A 21,612-nucleotide genomic window follows, 5' to 3' on the forward strand; every position below is an offset into this window, starting at 1 on the left:
AGTATAACACTAACATTTATAGTGACTGTCATATTTTCATTCTACCACGATGACGATGTTATCAATAATACTCGTTAGGTAATACCAGAGAATTTATATGTAGCGTTATAGTAACAGCATCATAGATATCGGATAGGTATACGGTCAGTGCTCTTTCATTTTGTGCATACTTTGCTTGTCTATGCAAGTTTCAAGTGGCGCGATACTAAATGATCTATGACAGGGTTTCCCGACCCTTTGTGTGTTGAAGAAAATAGACTTTTTATTTGAATAAAAGGTAACACATAAAGTACCAAAACAAATGCCTTCGCAATATTAATGTGATGGGTGTTGTTTCTTGTCGCAAATGGATTCATGGTAGGAGTAATTTTGGACAATTTTAACCCTAATTCGGTCTCGGTATCAGTTATCAAGCCACCATTACGTAAATTTTGTCGCTAACCCCCTGCCGTCAAATGGCGAACCCCACTTTGAGAAACCCTGATCTATGACATCGATGGGAATGCCTAGTAGCTCTATAACCCTTAAGAACTTCAATTCCCAGTTGTGGTCAATTTAGAATTTTATAATTTAAAGTTGACTAGTATTTTTTACTCTTATTCGGTTTACACGAAAAAATAATCGACCGCATTTTTGTGAGTTTTTAAATTAACGCAAAATTAACCAGTAAAAGCCAGATACCGCGGATTTGTTACTGTTGTCGTCTATGAAAATCGCGCGTTATCTGTGGACAACGTAGCGTTGCGTAGTTGGCAACCTTGAACCGTTCGCGCCTTATTACATGAAACAGTTGGGATTACTGTAGAAAAATGGCGCCTCGCACCATTTTTCCTACCCCCTCAATTATTGACTGTTATAAAAGGTGGTGTAACAAACTTTTGGGTTAATCAATAGTGAGGGTGCTAGCGGTCTCATTCTGTTAAAAGTAAAAGTGTCACTAATAATTAACGTGATAAACAGTTACAAGTATACGGATTTGGTATTGTATTACAATTATATATTATTGTCTAAAAAACAATTAACTATTAGGAGAGGTTATACTAATGTCTTTGTGCAATATTTTCATATGATTTTGTATTACGGTTTCATGATGACTCTTAAACATCCTTGTCTGTTCTTAAATCTTATTATGTGATAATACATTGTATGAACATGTTATCATGCGAGTATGTGTGTAACTTAATTAACTGATTTCATGATCATAATGGTTTAAATAAATAATATTGATGTACCTCCAATGTGATTTCATTAACAGACCTTACATGTTTTAGATTACTCTTAATATTACATATATTTAAAATTTCATCAAAACGTGATCGTGATCAGGACAAAACATGAACATCTAAGGAAGGGCATATGTGACCGTCCAAGGGCACAAATGAACAGCTGAGGGCACAAATGAACAGCTGAGGACACAAATGGACTTCCAAGGGCACAGTCACAGATTAATATCTAAGGTCACTTAAACAATTAAACATCCAAGGAACACTCGTTACATTTACTTACACCCATCACACACACACATCATTTCTTTTGTACTTTGTATTTTAATTGTCATTTGTGTATTTTATATTTCTTTTTCTTTATGACAAACTTTTTCATTCACAGTACAGCTGAAAAATCATTTTTTATTAACAAAAATAACGAAAACCCTTTATTGATACTTCAGCGCCACTGTTTGTATTTTTAGTCGTATGATATTTCTCCAATGACATATAATGTAGTTCACATTGTCCTCTTTATTATTTGTTCAATAAATTTTTCCCTAAAACCCATAAATTCGGAAAAAACGCGTATCAAATTTTTTTTAGATTTTCTCAAAAATGTCGGCGTCAGCTAGTTTTGATATAAAATATTTTTCATCCATTAAACAGAAGGGTGAAGGTCGTTTCTAATACGGATATATTGTATTTAGTATGTTATTAGAGTACTCACCTCAGGTCCAGCCTGAGGTCCCGTCCGTCGACCGTGAGGTTGTAGTGCAGCGAGTGGGGCAGCGCGTGCTCTGTAGCGTGCAGGTCCCGGCGAGCACGCGCGTGCCCGTGCTCGTGTGCGTGGCTGAGCACGTGCGAGACCAGCTCGCCGTCCCACGTCACCTTCACGGGCGCCACCACCTGCACTTGTGACGTGTCCAGGTGTTTGTGTGAGTAGATACCTGGAGAAAAATAACCATGCTATAGCACAATTTTTCCTTTTTTTTCGGACGCCCGCTATCTTTTTTCTACCCGGGATAAAATGTTCTGCTCTAAAGACAATTATACAAAAAATCATCTCTCTAACTAATTTCATCATAATCGGTACAGCATCATAGAACATTCATCACGAATTCTCGAAAACCGCTTGACGTACAAAAATGAAATTTGACAGGGAAGTAGTTTATAGACAGTGGAAAACAAACATGCTCATCACACATTTTCGTCTAAATCGTCAAAAACTAACTAGTTATTAAATTTAAAAAAAACATAACTCGAAATAAATTGCAATGAATTAATCAAACAACCATGTTTTTATGAAGTGTGGTCTGATGATGATAATAATAATAATTTGGCGGCAATTACAGTACGAACCTATCCTCAAAATGATATTTATTAAAATCTCATCTCATTTATCATTTCATCTGAGAGGTGTTTGATTTTTATGCAATTATATAAACATTAAAGCCTTGTAAAAGATTAATTAGTGATGGTGGACGAGGACGAGGACGAGGACCATTGGCTGACATGATGATGATGAAAAGATTAATAAAAATGTATATCTCGCCTAGATAAAAGCAGCGTGGTGGGCCTAAAGCCCTACTTCGGTATCCAATGATATCTATTAGTCAGCCGACCGTAAATAGCATTATTTTCGACTTCAACACTATTATTTGTTTTACATTAAAACCTGTAGACAGGAAATTGATGTGGAACATATTCTGATGACCGGGATTTCCTAGTAAAACGGAAATAATAATAAAAAAACAAGTACGAATTCACCGAGGGTTCCGTAGGTACCTACATGATTAAAGATGCAATTCATTTATAAGTAGTGGACGCCCTTAGACTTCGTCCGCGTGAAATTCAGTTTTTCACAAATTTTGATTCCCTCAAGAGTGTCGAAATGAAATATATTTTTGCGTTAATTTAAATATTTGACGAATTTAACTTCAACTCGATAATTCCACGCGTTTCCGAGATAGACGATCTTGACAAACAGACTGAGAACACAGTGATTTTATTAGGGTTCTGTATTTCTCTTATTGAAGCACACGTTATCGCCGCGTTGCAACGACTTGAGGTACGGACGGCTTCAATGTGCTCGTGGCGTTCGAGCCGTCCACATATCTTGTTGTGTAATTCTTTATGGGCTACTTGGGATAGGCGGGGAGAGTGACTTGAGTGGGAAAGGGGAGTCTTTGTTAACAGTCAAAGGTACCTTAAACCCTACACACAACGTTCACAAGTGCGTGACTTCACTCAAGGTCATTCTCTGCCATTATAGGGTATTATTTTGGTTACAGTTTGATATGTTATTTAAGTGGTCCTGACGAATGTTGTGAATCATAACCTTTACTCGACATTAGTTTGCTTATTTTTGTAATTACTTCGAGTCTGCTAAAACACGGAACCCTAAAAATGTATTACAAATAACCTGTGTTAGCATTTGGCGCGTGTTGTGTATTGATGATGCAAATAATCGCACCACATCGGTAATACGATGCCGAGGCGTTTTCGTATTTATTTAAACTGCACAATACTGAGCATGTCTGTCTGTACGCGTTATATTTTCTTGCACTAAACTCTGGATGTATATTTAATTTTCTGTCTGAGTTTACATTTCTACGTAAACTTATTATATAAGATCTATAAGTTTTCATTATTCAGGCATTAAAGAACCGTGATAGCCCAGAGGATATGACCTGTGCCCCCGATTCTAGAGGGTGTGGTTTCGAATCCAATCCGGGGCATGCACCTCCAACTTTTTAGTTGTGTGCAGAAATTAAATATCACGTGTCTCAAACGGTGAAGGAACAACATCGTAAGGAAACCTGCATACCTATCAGAGAATTTTCTTAATTCTCTGCATGTGTGAAGTCTGCCAATCTATATTGGGCCAGCGTGGTGGGCTATAGTCCTAACCACTCTCATTCTGAGAAGAGACTCGAGCTCAGCAGTGAGCTGAATATGGTTTGATAATGATGGAAGTATTCTTTTCGTGTTTAAATCTGCGAATGTTTGGAATTAATTTTTTTTTATAAAATTTTCACATTTGTTGCAGAAGGATTTAGAATACTAAACGAAGTAGAACATTAAAATGGATTAAAATGGAAGTATAGCTTATAGTAGGGAAGACCAATTGGGGATTTTGGGACGTATTCGAGGTTGGCCTATGAACATATAAAGTAAGATACACCTTGCATGTTGTTGAGTATCTTTACAAGTATGAGCCCTTATATGCCGTATCTATATCAAGGGCAGCCCATCATATTAATTCAAAATAGATGTCTGTCTGTCTGTCTGTTCGCACTAATCTCCGGAACTAGAGATTTTCATGTAAATTTACAGGTGTAATAGGTTGTTTCATCAACATCGGTTTTAAATAAAAAAACAACATTCAAAACAATAGAATATCACGCAAACGAAGCCAAAGGTGTCCGTTAGCTAATAATAAACACACAAATAAGATAAAAGTGTTCGTATGTGATTAGTAGGTACTAGTACAAAAGCATGTGTCATCCTGAAACGTATATTGGTACTAGTACGTAGTGATACTACGTCACGTTACCACTACATGTGGATAGGCAGCCAGCGATAGTCAGATATGCTTCATTGTATAAAGGTCGAAAGTTACACAGGTTGCTCGGGTGTATTTCCCTTAACTCTAGGGTTATATTCTTTAAGGAAAATTAATCAATAATGTCCAAGGAACATGTGTTTTGAAAGAAAGAAAAATGCGTTTATTTCCAAATTATGCCACAATATCTACAGTGCACCAGGACATTCAGGACAATACCCTGCGATGTGTGGAATAACCCAGAAAATGGCCCCAGCTCAGCACAATGCTACGTGATCATTTGAATTAGGACACGTAGCGCTGATTTTCAGTTAGAGCCACAGATTGGGTAACGCCACGAACACAGCCAACACAACCTTATAATCTAAACTAATACGTACACTGATATTAAACTGAAAAATAATAAATAACCAAAAGGAACTAAGTTAAACTATAGACCTAATAAAAATATTATACTATTATTTACATAATTACATATATGTTTTCAAATGAATATTTTCGGAGTAAAAAATATATCTTTTGTAAATAGATCTTAAATTGTGTCCCATAAATCGCATCCTTATATTATGGCCTAGCCAAGCTTATTTATTGATAAATATAATGAAGTAGGTTACTAGTGAAGTGTAGAGTGCCAGAAGCAATATCTCGTCGATATCGATAGTTAACACTACGATTACGTATTTAAAAATGCAAGGACAGATAAAAGCGTGTGTTACATGGATAGTCGTAATTATCAAGTTATTTGTATAACTTTGTATGAAATGTAAAAAGTTTCTTTTAGTTGAAATAAAAATTGTTATGCAGTTCGGCTCCTGTGTTATGGTTACCTTGAAGTTATGGGAAATAATCCGCAATACCCTGTCTATTATCAATTCTAAGATTTTATAGTATAGAGGGTGTTGCGGGTAATAGTAATAATAGGGTAATAGTATGAGCAGAAGCTGATAAATTTTTCATAAAATGTGGTATATCTGGCTATCGCAGGCTCTTAATCCACTTTGCCATTATAATTTTACGTCCCATATCATATTATCATCAGGGACCACTTTGTTATATCACAATAGTCACATCATTATCACGTTAATTAAACACAGCATGGCTGTCATCGCAGCAAACAGCGCGGGCGGACGTGACTGTATCACTGTCATGGCGGGTTTATGGCGTTGAAATACTGCTTTATTGTGTTACTAGTTGACGCCCGCGACTTCGTTCGCTTGAAATTAAGCCAAGCCAATAAATTATTAGCATGGATTCATCATCATTAATTGTGATTTTTTCCGGGATAAAAAGTAGCATATCGTCCTATAGGTTTAGTTGTGAAAAGGTACAGACAGACGGATATATTTATAATATTAGAATGGACTAGCAGATGCACATAAGCTAGCAGGTTGAAAACATGTCCATGTTTTAAATTCAGCATTGAAGCCAGAAGTATCATTTTTAGACTGTTTTAACTACTCGTACATATTTCGCTCGCTTACGAAATGTATTTTTTTCTTTTACGGCCAAACTGCGATCAGTCCCAGGACAAAAACAATTATTTTTTTCTTCCAATAGGTACAATCGAGTCCTTTAATTATAAGTACTAGCGGACGCCCGCAACTGCGTCCGCGTGAAAAGTTTTTCAAAAATCACTTGGGAATCATAGATTATTCGGGATGAAAGTAGCCTATGTGTTAATCCAGAGTAAAATCTATTTCCATTCCAAATTTCAGCCAAATCGGTTCAGTAGTTGCGGCGTTAAAGAGTAACAAACATCCATACAAACGTTCGCGTTTTTAATTTTAGTAGATTAAGATAGGATATTCAAATGCCATAATATTGAAATCCACAGTATTCAGTACATTCCATACTAAGTAGAAATCCAGATAAGGCTTTTTTTCTATTTAAAAATCCAAAAAATACTAAGTATTTGTGAGTGTTTATGAATAATTAATATTAGAATAGTACGAGGAGGCGTGGGAAATACGAATACATATTACGTATCAGGCGCCAAGTTCTACATACTTAGGTCGCGTATACAAATTAAACATTATAGAAGAAAAGCCTAACATAGCCTGACTTACCTCATTTTAGGAAGGTTGAAAGTTTGTCAGCCTATTCTCCTAGTTATATATTGGATAGAAGCAGGCGTTACTTTGCGGAAGTTCATCATGATTATATAATGATTTATTTATTTTGCTATCATCCGCGAAAATTCGGCGAACCCATGCGACAACGTCACCCAGGTCCGACAAAATACTCTCTACGTACGTTTCACCCCGAAACCGGAGTATCCTCAGGAGATGTTGACTCTACAACGTGCAACTGCAAAGTAGTAACTCTACAACGTACAACTGCAAAGTAGTAACTTTGCAGTTGCACGTTGTAGAGTCAACATCTCCTGAGGATGCTCCGGTTTCGGGGTGAAACGTACGTAGAGAGTATTTTGTCGGACCTGGGTGACGTTGTCGCATGGGTTCGCCGAATTTTCGCGGATGATAGCAAAATAAATAAATCATTATATACTCCTAGTTATAGGTAAGTACAGTAGTCAAGTATGGAGTTTGGACTGTGATGTCTTTGAATGGTAGCATGTTATAGGCCAGATTCTCAATTGTTTTTTAAGGGTCTTAAATGACAAAAAGAGAAAAAAAAATCATTAGCGCGTAATAAATTTCGCGGGAACCATGGATTTTTCCTGGATAAAAAGTAGCCTATGTGTTAATACAGACTAAAATCTAATTCCATTCCAAATTTCTGTCAAATCGGTTCAGTAGCCGCATCGCAAAAGACGAACAAACATACACACGTAAGTTTAATTTTAAGTTTTCGAATAACTATTATCACCATTATCTTAATTTTAATAATATTACCTGACGTTTCGAAAGAGCTTGTAAACTAAGCCTGTTTGAAATAAATGAATTTTGACTTTGACACACTTTCACAATTACACACAATACTTTCGCCTATACAATTATAGTGTGATCAGTATGGACTAGCAGATGGACATGAGTTTGCAGGTTGAAAACATTTACCTACATTGTATATACTGAAGCTAATTACTGTGTGAGTGTATTGCTAATTGCGGATCTGGACTCTTAAAACCAGCTACCTTCCAAAGCATTTACGCTCACTTCATAATTGGCTACCGTGCTATGATTGGAGAATGTGACAAACTTGACAACATGAGGTACGTCTAGTCACCGCAGGCGCTCGTTCTATGAAGCATGTATCAATGATTCCAAGTTCATTGGTAATCATACGAGCAGTTTCCTAAGAAATAGGTCCGCGGCGTCAGCACGCGCTTCGCAAACGGAGACACTCGATATGGCTAGTAGTAAGGCCACACAGGTTTCACTTGCTGCTGGCTTTTACTACATCACGTGTCTTAGCAACAGTCCTAATTTTGACACACCCTGTATCATCATCATCGATACATATAATTGAAATTGAAGTGTCTATCTATCTAAATAACTGAATATTTCAAGTGCTTATAGCTATATAGAATATAGCTGACTCTACGCGGTTTCACCCGCTTGGTTCCCGTTCCCGTAGAAATACGGGGATAATATATAGCCTATAGCCTTCCTCGATAAATGGCCTATCTAACACTGAAAGAATTTTTCAAATCGGACCAGTAGTTCCTGAGATTAGCGCGTTCAATCAAACAAACAAACAAACAAACAAACAAACTCTTCAGTTTTATAATATTAGTATACACTAAATCGCTATCATCCCATATTCAGCTCACTGCTGAGCTAGAGTCTTCTCTCAGAATGAGAGGGGTTAAGCCAATAGTCCAGAACGCTGGCCCAATGCTTATTGGCAGACTTCACACACGCAGAGAATCAAGAAAATAATCTGGTACGCAGGTTTCCTCACAATGTTTTCCTTCATCAAAAAAAGCTCAGTCTTTCACAGTCCGGTCTAAGACTCAAACACAGACATACATACATACATCTTGTAGTTCAAAACTACCAATCAATGCACCAACAAGGCATTTAGTCTATCAACCTTGAGAAGGTATTTGTAAGTGAAAAAAAACTTTCTTAATATTAACAATTCTCTATCAACGATAGTTCACTAAACATTCTTAATAGATAGGAATACTAATTGCAAATTTTCAAAGAGTTTGCATTTGAAGTTTGCATTGTATTTTTCGTCTGACGATGCTCTCAATCGTAGGTTGCCAAGAATGCGGATTCTATTAAAACTAATTTGTATTTAGTTTTTTGTGCATGTAATAATTTAACTACAAATATTTGCTCGATCTATTGTTTCAGACGATACCACCTATATAACAATAACATAAAGCTAAAAGGTTATCTTTTACTCATTCATTACATATATATATACCTACTATTTATCTTGTACAAGTTATAAAAAGTCACAACATAAGTTGTTTAGATAATGAACGAGATAGCATTAATTTGTGATTCAAGTTGAACTTTAGGAGCAAGTATCTATATTCCTACCTAGATATCATTGTTAAGGTGGAGAAAAATAAATTATTAAATATTTGTTATATGTATAAAATGTTGTTAATAGGTCCATGATGTTAAAAGTGCACTTACACGAGTGTCACAGGCACCGTTTAGATTTGAGTTGAGGAAAAATAAATCCATTATTTTTACGTGAACTTTAAAACTTTATTTAACGTGATTTGGATTATCCGATTTCGATCAAAATATACGCTATTTTGTTTCTAAATTTGTTGTCTTTTTAAATGTATTTTAAGTTTTAACATGAGTCTGTCATAGAAGTCTTGATTTCTATTGGAAAATAGCCTGTGTATAGTATTTTTCATGAAAGAAGTTCCCGTCTTAATCGCGCTCATTCATAATTGTCATTTGTGTAAGGTGCTGTCAATTTTAGTTTAGGTTTTAGCTGAGGGACTTCTTTCATGAAAAGGACTCTAGTCTGAAATAGCTCCAGACTATATTTATCTCAGTGATAAATATCATTCAGATCCGTTCAGCCGTTCGGTGTTATAAATGGTGTAACTAACTCAACTTTGTTTTAAATAACATAGATTAATATCAAGTATAAATCGTCAATGGGAAGCGGATGTGATGTTCAAAGCTCAAAAGCACCTATTAAAAACTTTTAATCGTAGGCGTACATTTTTACATATCTATAAAATTATCAGTATCTATGTTGAAATTAGTTGATATGATATTTTATACAAGAGATGAGGCACAACCGCATCAAAACCGAGGCGGAAAAATGTGGAAAATTAACTTAATTTCATTTCGCCGCTTATTAAACAACGTACGTTATTTAAACAAATAATACCTAAATATCGATTTGTGTGTCAAGGAAGTATAAAAACTATGTATATTACTTAAATATGTAATGGAATTAAAGACGTCCTTGTGTGCGCACATAGGAGTCGCTTTAATCGGATCAATTTTTGCGTTGATTTTGTAGGGATGTAACCTAATCTATAGTATAAAATTATAATTGTATTGACCACGATTGCTCGCCTGTATAAGTTTTTCTGTAAACCTCGGGAACAGTATGAGTTCTTTATTTAATGGTAATGAGCACCCAGTATTATTTACTGTCGGTACCTGCCCCTGACAATGTGGATAGACAATTTCTGGATAATCGGTTAAGATGTTAAATTGTGAAATCGTAACAAACAAACCAAGCCACATGTATATCAAAAACAGTTTTGTATACCTATCCATAGATTACCTTATAAACTTAAAAACTTTACATCTTTATAATATTAGTGCCTATAAAAGAATAGCCTCGGGTTCAGTAAGGTAAATAGGTAGAATGGTAGGTTTTTTGTGGTCGGTTGCGTAGGATGAACGCCAAGGAGTATGCTATAGGGGCTTGGCAATTATTGTCTATTACACCGGGTGCCCGCCCCTTGTCGGACGACATGCTCGAGTCAACAGAGCACCGACCTCATACGCCTCGGCGTCATAGAATCATTGTGCGCAGAAACGCAATTATCGCACGCCTAGTGCGTAATCAAACTGGCATTGAAAAGATACGCCCTATCATGGTTCTCGAGGTCAAGCGCGAAAAGCTAATAGAACTTGAACCCATCAATCTATTTTTATTCAATTGTACATGTTAAATCTTTCACATTTGAATTTTATTGTCATAGACGCAGGCGTTACTTTGCATTAGTTTATTATGTAATTAATTGATCTACTCGTACTTTGCTATTATCTACGAAAAAATTGACGAATCCATGCGGCAACGTCAACCATATCCGCAGTAAATGTGCGTAGAGAGTTTTAGTTTTAGTAACTCTCCTACCGAAGTGACTCTACTACAAACATATACCTAAATTTGATTTCCAAAAGTTCTAATAACTGCTTGAAATAAACGAATTTCATTTGATTTGATTTAAATGCCCGATTATATACAGCAAAAGCAATTCATCAAGCTTTTAGGTTTTATCATTTTTGTAATCCTTTATAATAATTGTTATATTTTTCATTATTCATGAAATACCCGTGATTAAAATGAGACAACTATAAACGTCACCTCGAGAAGTACTATCCATAGGCGTGATGTACAAGCCTTTTAATGTAACATTTTAAGTGCAGGCTTGGTTCAGGCTCACTAAGTTTAATTTCCCTAGAAACATTTATTGCGTTTCTGTGTGTAACAACTCTATGCTCAGAGTAACGTGTGGGTGGACATTTAACAAAGCAACTATACCTCATACGCTACGTAAATTGGAACAAAGATTTGGCACAATGCTCTATTTTCTTGTGTTGTGACATGTGATAAAACTACTCTTAATTTAGAACTTTTTAGTGCTCAAGATTTAGGTAAGTGGTTGTATAAAAGCAATAAATGGCAGTTTGTTGAACTAACCCGATATGTGGCATGCTCTGAATTAGATTTTTCGAATTTAGTATAATTTGGCAAATTTTTTAGGCCTCCACGCCTTTAATTAAAACCGAAAAATTCTTTTACTTTAAGCTTTTAACCGGACTCTGCAGTGCTGTGAATGACTGTAAAAGATGACTGCAGTAGTTCAAGAATTTTGTTACTCACTTATATATAATGTTTTCTGCTGTCATTGTTGGCATCACAAATAAATAGATAAATAAATTTCAAGATGGCTTAGTTTACCAGCACTTTTGAAGCGTCACAGTTGACTGTGACGTGACAGTGACGTCACTGTTTGGAAGGCTTCTGCTGAGAATATCCTTCTATAATATTATGTATATCTGTTAAAAATACGTAGGTATACTAACGATATTCGAGTAAAAAATTAGTATCACCTCATTTTGTAGTGGTACCTCATATCAAATGATAAGGCTCGTTACATCATAGTCTTAATAGTACATAATAATCAGAGTAAGTAAACTTTGGTATTATGAGAGCTGTGACAAGGAACAAATGTTTTAACTTTACTCTACCTATATGTACAGGCTTGTTATCTATTTGTTTTAGTACTATAAATAGAATTAATAAACTTATAACACCTTAAGTTTGCCTTGGGAACTCTACTTAAGTGTAATAATTTTTTTTATTATTAGTAAACAACTATTTAAAGAAGGTTAATTTTTTCCCACTATTTAACATTCAACATAATTTTTTTATTTTCATTTTTTGACTTTTACTCTAGCGCAGGAGTTCATCGAACTGTCGCGAAAACGCTGGCGCGCGTTTTGATAAATAACTGACGAGAAGCAATAATTGTGATGGGACAGTTAATCCACAAATAAAACCTCAATAAAATAGACATTTGCTATCGACAGGTCACGTGATCAAGATCTGTCAGTTCCATACATTTTTCTATTTTTCGAAGCGTTAGCGATCGTAGTTAGAGAATCGACGTGCCACTTGGGTAGGGGGGTAGCTATCAGCTTTTACGTAGGGCATACACACATATAAGCAGTGATGATATCGTGGAGTTTTTGCAACTATAACTTATAACTTGAAGGGTGATTTTCCTAAAAAAATCACCCTTTTAAAATGTAATCAATTTTAAAAGGGAGCCTGAAGGCAAGCAACTTTTACTTAAGTTTGAATTTTTGAAAGAGCTTATTCTTCAAAATAAAAGTAATAAGCATTTAAGAATTTGCAAAATACATTTAATTAGTAAAGATACGTCATATTAATAAGCAGCGAAAAACGTTGTTTTGCGTATTTTATTGTGAATTTATATGCACGTTATCACTCACCTTATTTTCATTGATATACTCGTAAATAAAAATTCTTCGCTAAATGCGCAAAATTCGAGAACACATTTTGCCATTTATGGTATACTAGCTGACGCCGCGCGGTTTTACCCGCGTGGTTCCCGCGGTTAATATAACCTATAGCCTTCCTCGATAAATGGGCTTTCTGACACTGAAATAATTTTTCATGTCGGACCAGTAGTTCCTGAGATTAGCGCGTTCAATCAATCAAACAAACAAACTCTTCAGCTTTATAATATTAGTAAAGATTATGCCATTTTAGAATGTACAACAGAGATACATTATAGTCTGGAATAGCAAATAGGTTATTTTTCATAAATTTATGTATTTCCACAGTGATGGCGACAGTAAAGCTCGGCAAGTAATTCTGTAAAAGGCTACCTATAACTTACTATGATATATTTAACGATACTGATGCTAAATTTTAAAAATTAGGATTTCACTATCCAGCATTAGTGTTTTAGGAGAAAAAGTAGCCATTATTTCAGATATTACCAAAATCTATCCAGTTGTTTTTTGCAAAACCGAGCAACAAACATTCGAACAACTATATCTATTCAAAGAATGTAGAGATATATAAATTTAAAAAAATACAAGCGACTTCAAAAACGCACGGAAGAAAGTACCGAGAAAAGCGAATAATAACATTATATATTTTTCTTACGTTCTGATCAGCTTGAAGGTGATGTTAAATGAATATATTCAAGGAATGTCAAAAGTTTTTAGTTTCTCTACAATACAAAATAAGTTATGCTCATACATAATTCATACATAAATAAGAGCCGTGGTAGCCCAGTGGATGTGACCTCTGCCTCCGATTCCGGAGGGTATGGGTTCGAATTCGGTCCGAGGCATGCAACTCCAACTTTTCAGTTGTGTGCAATTTAAGAAATTAAATATCACGTGTTTCCAACGGTGAAGGAAAACATTGTGAGGCCTGAAGCATTTTCTTCATTCTCGGCGTGTGTGAAGTCTGCCAGTCCGTATTGGGCCAGCGTGGTGGACTATTGGCCTAACCTCTCTCATTCCGAGAGGAGACTCGAGCTCAGCGGTGAGCCGATTATGGGTTGATAATGATGATGATGATGACATAAAAAAACGCATCGAATTCAGAACCTTCCTCCGATTTTTCATCGGTTGAATTGTTATCAGCTCATGACAAATGAAATCTTTACGTCACTTTACGCGTCACCGTTCGCTCTTTTTCTCCGCGACTGATAAGATTTGCTTCGCCAACATTGATAACACCTGATAAGAGATACGGATCGTTATACTTTACTCTTTTGGTGATAAATTTTGCCTAACATCTCTTATCTGCCTACTTTGCTTTGCTATGTATGTATAATGATATTATACCCAATTACTTGGATTTATTCAACCTTCAAACGTGGCTTACCTACTTTGTTGTCGATCTTTTTTATGATTCATCATTTATCACTCAAATCGGCCGGCATCACAAATCATCAGTCTAGAGATATTGATAAAAAAAACATTAATAAAGCTGACATAAGATTTATTAAGTTAATTATAATTACCCAAGTATTTAGAACATCGGCACGGTGTATCGGTGTATCGGTATCGGTTTAAGTCTAACCAAACCGATACCGAACCGATGAGGAGTCGATTTTGTCTTTCTCATCCTTATACGTTATAACCGTTCTCGTGGGAATATGGTTCAAAATCCCAATTCGCTATTCCATTGGTGAAAAATCAATTCAATCAATCAATCAGTTCAATAATCGGTAACTATGAAATAAAATCTTTCTACTTTATCTATATTAATATAATTAATCAATATGATAAAGCTGAAGAGTTTGTTTGTTTGTTTGAACGATAAACTCGGAACTACTGGTCCGTTTTGAAAAATTCTTTCAGTGTTAGATAGGCCATTTATTGAGGAAGGCTATAGGCTTTGTTTTATACCCGTATTCCTAAGGGAACGGCAACCACGCAGGTGAAACCGTACGGCGTCTACTAGTAATAAATATGTGTAGTATTTAAAAAAATGAAATCTTAGACCGTCGTAAGTCGTCAATAGTATGAAACTTTAGAAGGCATTGTTAGCGAGGCGAGTAACTAGCCTGTTGTAAAGCATCACCTTTTACAAGGTAATTACAAGTGATAACTGGATGCTCTCAATAATAATTTCATTGTGCAAGTTCAACGACCAGGCTAGATACGTACTTGCATAATAGGTTTGTTTTGTAAAACATGCCAGCGAATGGTGTTTTACGGTGCTGTTTCATTACGCTCATGCCTCATTTGAGCGTGCTTTCAGCTTGGCCCGCTCCGTGCTATCCGTGGTCTATTTTTGACACGTTATTGGGTCTGAGAATAACTATGTTGCCCCACTACATGTAAACGATTACTTCACAAATTTGTTTCCATACAATCTTGTGCACAACGCCTCAATTAATAAATCAATGCCAATGATATTAAATACCGTTAGATGCGTAGAAAAATGAGGCGCTTAAAAGAGGATATTTATAGTCAACTCAATGTTAGTTGTGGTCAACAACGAACGTTATTTAAACAAATAATACCTAAATATCGTCTACAATTTCGAGTTGTGTGTTCAGGAAGTGTAAAAACTATATATGTATATACAATATACATATATAATTGGTAGGAACAGGAATTAAAGACAAAATTGTGCATTTGTGCGCTCAGTGTTGTAGTGTTGTTTATTCGGATCACTTTTTGCGGTGATTTTGTAGGGACCTGTATCGCACTCATAGTCACGAGCAAGATTGTCTGTCATTTTCTAAGGAAAACGAGGTCTGATTTTGTATATTTCTTATACTAAACCAGAAGTTTTTGCCCGTTTTTTACACTATTCACTTACACAAAAAGGTATTTTTACGAAGCTCTTTAACCGACGAACACGATTACAACTATTTAACATGGATTCTATAGAGACGGTTTTTATAATCGTATTAGATCGTTGATCATATACTTTGACAGAAAAGTAACGGTTAGCGAGGCAGGTCCTATACAATAATTGATCTGAGGACGTAACCGATCTACAGTATAAAATTATCATTGATTAATGACCAATACCAGTTCAAATATAAAATATTATTTTGAGAACGCGTTTGTAGAATCTATATGACACTTGTACGTTGGTATAGAATTTTTTTTTTCTAAAAATATCTACTTGTAATGGATTGTTTATGTAACTTATGAAGCCTTTATGGTAATTATGTATTTCTAGGTCAACTGGTTGAAGCTGTTCTTTATTGAAGTCTATGATCAATGTGGTATTTATGTAGGTATATATTTACTAACTTTAAACGTTTTATTATTTATTCAAAGATTTTATACTATTTATTAGATATGTTAAGTGCCTATAAAATCACAGCAAAAAGTTTTTCGAATTTAGCTACTCAACTGAACTTGCACAATTTTGTGTTTACTTAATTAATTTAACTAATAAAATTAAAATATTAATTAATAAAACTTTATTACTATGCTACTAAGACAATTAGCCACTTTTGCACGCTTCGATATTGACATAATTATCTAATAGCGATTTTTTTTATATATTCAAATTATATTATTCACACTACGATTATAATGATTTACCCTATTTTAACGGTACAATAAAGAGCTAGGCTTCACAATATTACAAAGGATATGGAGCGTACACCCACAACGCTGCTCGATTGCGTGTTGGTTATATAGGGTGTATGTAATGCTAAGACTGACGGCTTAACATGCGGGTTCTGAGGTATGGAGGTGTAATACCACCAACTTCCCTCCAACCTCCGAGCTGAGTTTTTTTTTCTGAGAAAAAAGAAAAGTTCAGTATCTCACACTCAGGAGTCCAATCCAGGACCCCGAGATCCAAATCCACTGGACCAATGAGGCAATTCATAATAATTTACACTTTATGAGAATTTAAATTTAATAAATCTGAGATAAAATCACTTTCTACGTAAAGCGGCCTTGATACAACGTTAATAACACCATATGACTTCCCATGGGAAAGACGACACCGTGTTTCTCAAGGTTAGCTCCGCAGTACCGAAAACACTCTCACTTTAAAAAAAATTAAATTCCTACATACCTACATCTATACTAGGCACCTCATAAATATAAATGAGACTCGCTTAAAACATTTTAGTGAATAAATATTTTTTTTAATACAATATCGACAAATGTTAATTTAAAGTAAAGTCATAAGTTTTCAAACTGGTTTTGCGGACTTAAAGACGGAAGATACTATTTTGGATCTTTAACAATAGCTAAAACATATTCCACTTTTCTAATAATAATAAATATAGAATTGTTCGAGAAATCTTAGTAAACGCCGTTATATATAATGGACATGTTGAAAAAATACACATCGAATTAAAACCTCTTTTGAATTCTATTAAGGATTCCAGCCTTTTGATACTCCTAATAGTACGAGATCCGATATAAAAAATATATACCCTCATCTGTTATTTATTTGGAAAAAGAAATGAGTGATAGAATTTACATTGACACATTGCACACAACTTGCCTACTCGTAGTTAAATTGGATTACTATCCAGCCCCAATTTAAATTTAAATGATTATTTTCTTTGATTTACTAAATCTCTTTCCCTCATTGGTTATTTTAAATAAATCTTACACTAGTTATTAGGATACCCAAAAGAATTGAAAAGTAAAGGTTTGCTGTTTTTATTTTTATATATCAGTTATTTATCCGTATAATATATCAAATAAAACCATGTTTTATGCTTAATATATTGATCTAGTTCATGGTTTCTTAGATTTTGTATGAAAACTGAGTCTGGCCGCAATTTAACTGAATATTGTCCATAATTTATTTCTTATTGGTAATAAATAACAGATGAGGGTGTACATTTTTAATGCCGGATCTTGGAGCATAAAAAAAGTTGACAATAACAAACATGGCAGTGCCCTAAATACACAGACACGGGAGAGATACTCGTATAATCCCTCAAATGCAATCTCGGAACGTCCCTTGTGCCTCGTATCCAATTATCAGCATTTCAAACTTGCGACAACCACAAAACATCTCACAAGATTAGTTTTACAAGTTTATATATTTAACATTATCTTTCCATACGTCAATTTTAATTGCTTACGGTGTCTTAGGCTTATATTAACTGATTTTAATAAAAGATTAAAGAGAGGTTATCCTAATATAAGCATGAATTTGTCTGCCACGGTTTCGCAATTATAAAAAAAAATCATACATCGTTGTCAGGGCTATAATAAGAAAAGGGTAGTAAGGTAGTACTTGTTTTTGTCATCAGTCTCAGACAATTAACGATAGCCTTGGGACTCGATTGAGGTTTTCGGAGTTTTTTGAATGGTCAAGTTTTTTGAAGTACTAAAGGTACTTAATTGTATGAAAAAGAGTACGAAAGACAGAGATTTGTACTCAAGAGTAGTAATATTTGTTATTGTTAGTTTTATTGAAATCCACTGGAGTTATCTAAGGTATTTATACCGTCCTATTTCGAAACTGTTAATTTTGACAGTATAGTACGTCTTGTATTTCTGTCTTTACTAAAATTATTAAAAAGGATAAAACACTTACCAGTATGTATAAGGTTTCTTATGCTATCCTGAACTTCTTCTTTTAAATCACCCCTTAACTCCACTCTCGGCATATTTGCGGGTAGTAGTCTTGCAGTGCACCGAACGACCACCATTTGAAATAGTAGTAGTTTAAATATCGAACACTGCATATCCATTTTTCTGAATCCTCGGCAGCCACTAGCACGCATGTTTTGTACCAATGCTGCCTCTATTCCCAGTTTCTCTCTATGGAATCTTCATACTACCAAATTTTGGCTCTTGTGTTCAAGACAACAAGTGTTATTATATTTTGTGTTTATAATTCGATATAGATATCAACTGTCCACTGTATATGTGCACTTTCATTGTAGTTTACCTGAAAGTAAAACACACAAATATTATTCATCTTTTTCATTTGAATTGTATAAAATTAACCTAACGTGCAAGAAAAAATGAAACACAGGAAATGTAGGTATACATTCAAGATTTACACAGAAAACAATCACATTATACTTTGACCTTTTATAATAATAATTTTTTGTACCTATTGAAATAAGTTAGCGGCCTGGCAAGTTTTATACACATTATATTATTTAAATGAAAAAATAAATTACACTGGAGATTGGAGAATATAAATTCAACAATCGCTTCATTTAAATCAGATGTTTTGATAAAAACTAACAGTTACAACGAGAAAGATATCGCAGCGAGTTAACCGACCGCTGACGCAAGGTGCTATCTCTCAAATGGTTCCATATTATGTTACATAATTTTTCGTTACAAGGTAGATAATTTTATCTCCGACCTCATCCATATACGTACGCTCACTTATAATCTCGGAAAGACAAGAATCCCATATGAAGTAACATTATAAATAAACCTATAATTGACCCGGTTAAATGAAGACAAAAAATACAAATGGCGTAAATCGTGCTTAAAAAGACACGAATAAGACAAAACTTAATAAATCACCCATCAATATGACATTAATTATACCTACTTAAAAAACTTCGGGAGCTCTCTTTTATATCTAAAGATGGTAAAGATTTCGATAGCCGACAGCCAAAATTGGATTGATTGACAGACGTGCATGTTTTACCATAAACAAACGCTCACAGAAGTCGTCTCATAATAAATGGGTAAAGGTCAGAATTTCTTGTATCATACGAATTATATTATTGTATGTAATTACAACTAAGTATACGTACATACTTAATTTTAACATTATTGCTTTTTAAGCGGCTGTAAGCTCTACGTATGTACTTATATTTAATTTAAGTATATAAATATAACAAGTAGTGAACGCTCGCGACTTTATACGATCTAGATGTTGGACGTAGAAATCTAGATGTTATCTATGTATAAACCTTTTATAATCTATTGAATCATTCTATCGATTGATATTATCGTTGCGTTGATTAAAACATCTAAGCGTACCTACAAAAGGGCGGCGGGAAGGGATTTTTATGCTATGATATTAAGATATAGTACGAGATCCGGCGTAAGAAATATATACCCTCATCTGTTTTTTATTTGGGGTAAGAAATAATTGATAGAAAATATTTACACTGGCATATTGCAAATAGGTTGCCTAGTAAAATTGCAGCTGGATAGTATATGTAATAATAGTAGAATTAATAACATTATCAGTTATTTAGTCGACAATATGTTAAATGTAAGCTCATTTTATTTTATACTTAATTTAACTGTATTATGTTGCTATTGATCTAGTTCTTAGTTTCCTACATTGGTATGCAAAATTTGTCTGGCCGAACTAGGCAACCTATTTTCAATGTGTCACTGTTAATATTACGAGATACGTGACAGCCCAGTGAATATGACCTCTGCCTCCCATACCGGAGGGCGGTGGGTTCGAATCCAGTCCGGGCATGCACCTCCAACTGTTCAGTTGTGTGCATTTTAAGAAAATTAAATATGACGTGTCTCAAACGGTGAAGGAAAACATCGTGAGGAAACCTGCATACCAGAGCATTTTCTTAGTTCTCTGCGTGTGTAAAGTCTGCCAATCCGCGTGGGGTCAGCGTGGTGAGCTATTGGCCTAACCCCTCTCATTCTAAGAGGAGACTCGAGCTCAGCAATGAGCCGACTATTGATTGATAACGACAACGACGACTGTTAATATTATCTATCATTTATTTCTTATCACTTATAAATAACAGATGAGGATATATTATTTTTAATGCCGGATCTTAGACTATAAGAACCTTGTGACAAAAGAATCATGAGAAAAATGTTCGTATAAAACTTTCTGAGATCGTGTTCTAGGAATAAAAAGTAATGAAAGGGCCATAGGTAGAATCCACGTGCCGGGAGATAAGGCAGGCGCCATCCGACGTCGCTTCGTAATATCACTTGTTTTTGTTTATTTTTCTTTGGAGCGGCGGGCGCCACGACAGATTGTTAAATTTAGAGTTTGTTAAGACAGTTTATGGATGTCTTTATAATTAACTTTACGAGCGGTCACGTAGGATTATATAATTTTATTTATATGTTGTCTAAAGTTACTCATAACTCAATTTTAAGTTCGTACAGATTGTGATCCGAAACTATATTACAGCCTTTCTTACCAACTAGAAGAAGAAGAAGAAATACTTTATTGCACACAAAAATACAATTATAAATTGAAACATTAAAAACACTTAATTAACTTAGCATGCAAAGGCGGCCTTATTACTATAAGTAATCTCTACCAGGCAACCCCTGACGAGAGAACTTGCGAAGAAAGAGCGGGAAGGTGCAATACATCCGCGAAGGTGCAACTAGTTTACCAACAAATAAAATAAAAAATTAGTGTATAAATCACTAGTCATTTCAAACCTAATAATAATTATAATTAACTTGCTCTTAAATTCACAAAAATAAATTTGATTAATAAGCTTAGAACAATTAGATATGGTTAATATATTTTATATCACATTTTATAAACAAACAATATATAATTTAAATCAAATTTATAAATTGACATGAGTTTTCTACCTTCATTCTAATTTATTTGTAGATAAACAGTACTCATCAAGAAAGGCTGTAGTATACATAGATCAACAAGGTAGTTACTATTGATGTAGTAATGGTGATTATTTGATGACAGTCTCATGATATGCAGGCGACGGAGGGA

The 21,612-nt window shown here is 34.7% G+C and overlaps 1 protein-coding gene across 4 annotated transcripts in view; it reads right to left on the reverse strand.

Annotated features, from left to right (window-relative positions):
- LOC112054025 (A disintegrin and metalloproteinase with thrombospondin motifs 7) overlaps positions 1–21,612 on the reverse strand; it is a 152,548-nt gene that overhangs the window by 81,062 nt on the left and 49,874 nt on the right. For 3 of the 4 annotated variants that reach the window (XM_052886661.1, XM_052886657.1, XM_052886658.1), the window contains exons 2-3: positions 18,496–18,852; positions 1,936–2,155 (exon numbers count right to left, since the gene is read on the reverse strand). In XM_052886661.1, the coding sequence (XP_052742621.1) occupies positions 1,936–2,155; positions 18,496–18,685 (410 nt within the window). In that variant the 5' untranslated portion in view covers positions 18,686–18,852. Of the gene's footprint in view, positions 1–1,935; positions 2,156–18,495; positions 18,853–19,020; positions 19,201–21,612 lie in introns of those variants that run through there. The other variant, XM_052886659.1, reaches the window with a different exon arrangement.

The sequence above is a fragment of the Bicyclus anynana genome, chromosome 17 (genome assembly GCF_947172395.1).
Source record: "Bicyclus anynana chromosome 17, ilBicAnyn1.1, whole genome shotgun sequence".
NCBI classification, from domain to species: Eukaryota; Metazoa; Arthropoda; class Insecta; order Lepidoptera; family Nymphalidae; genus Bicyclus; species Bicyclus anynana.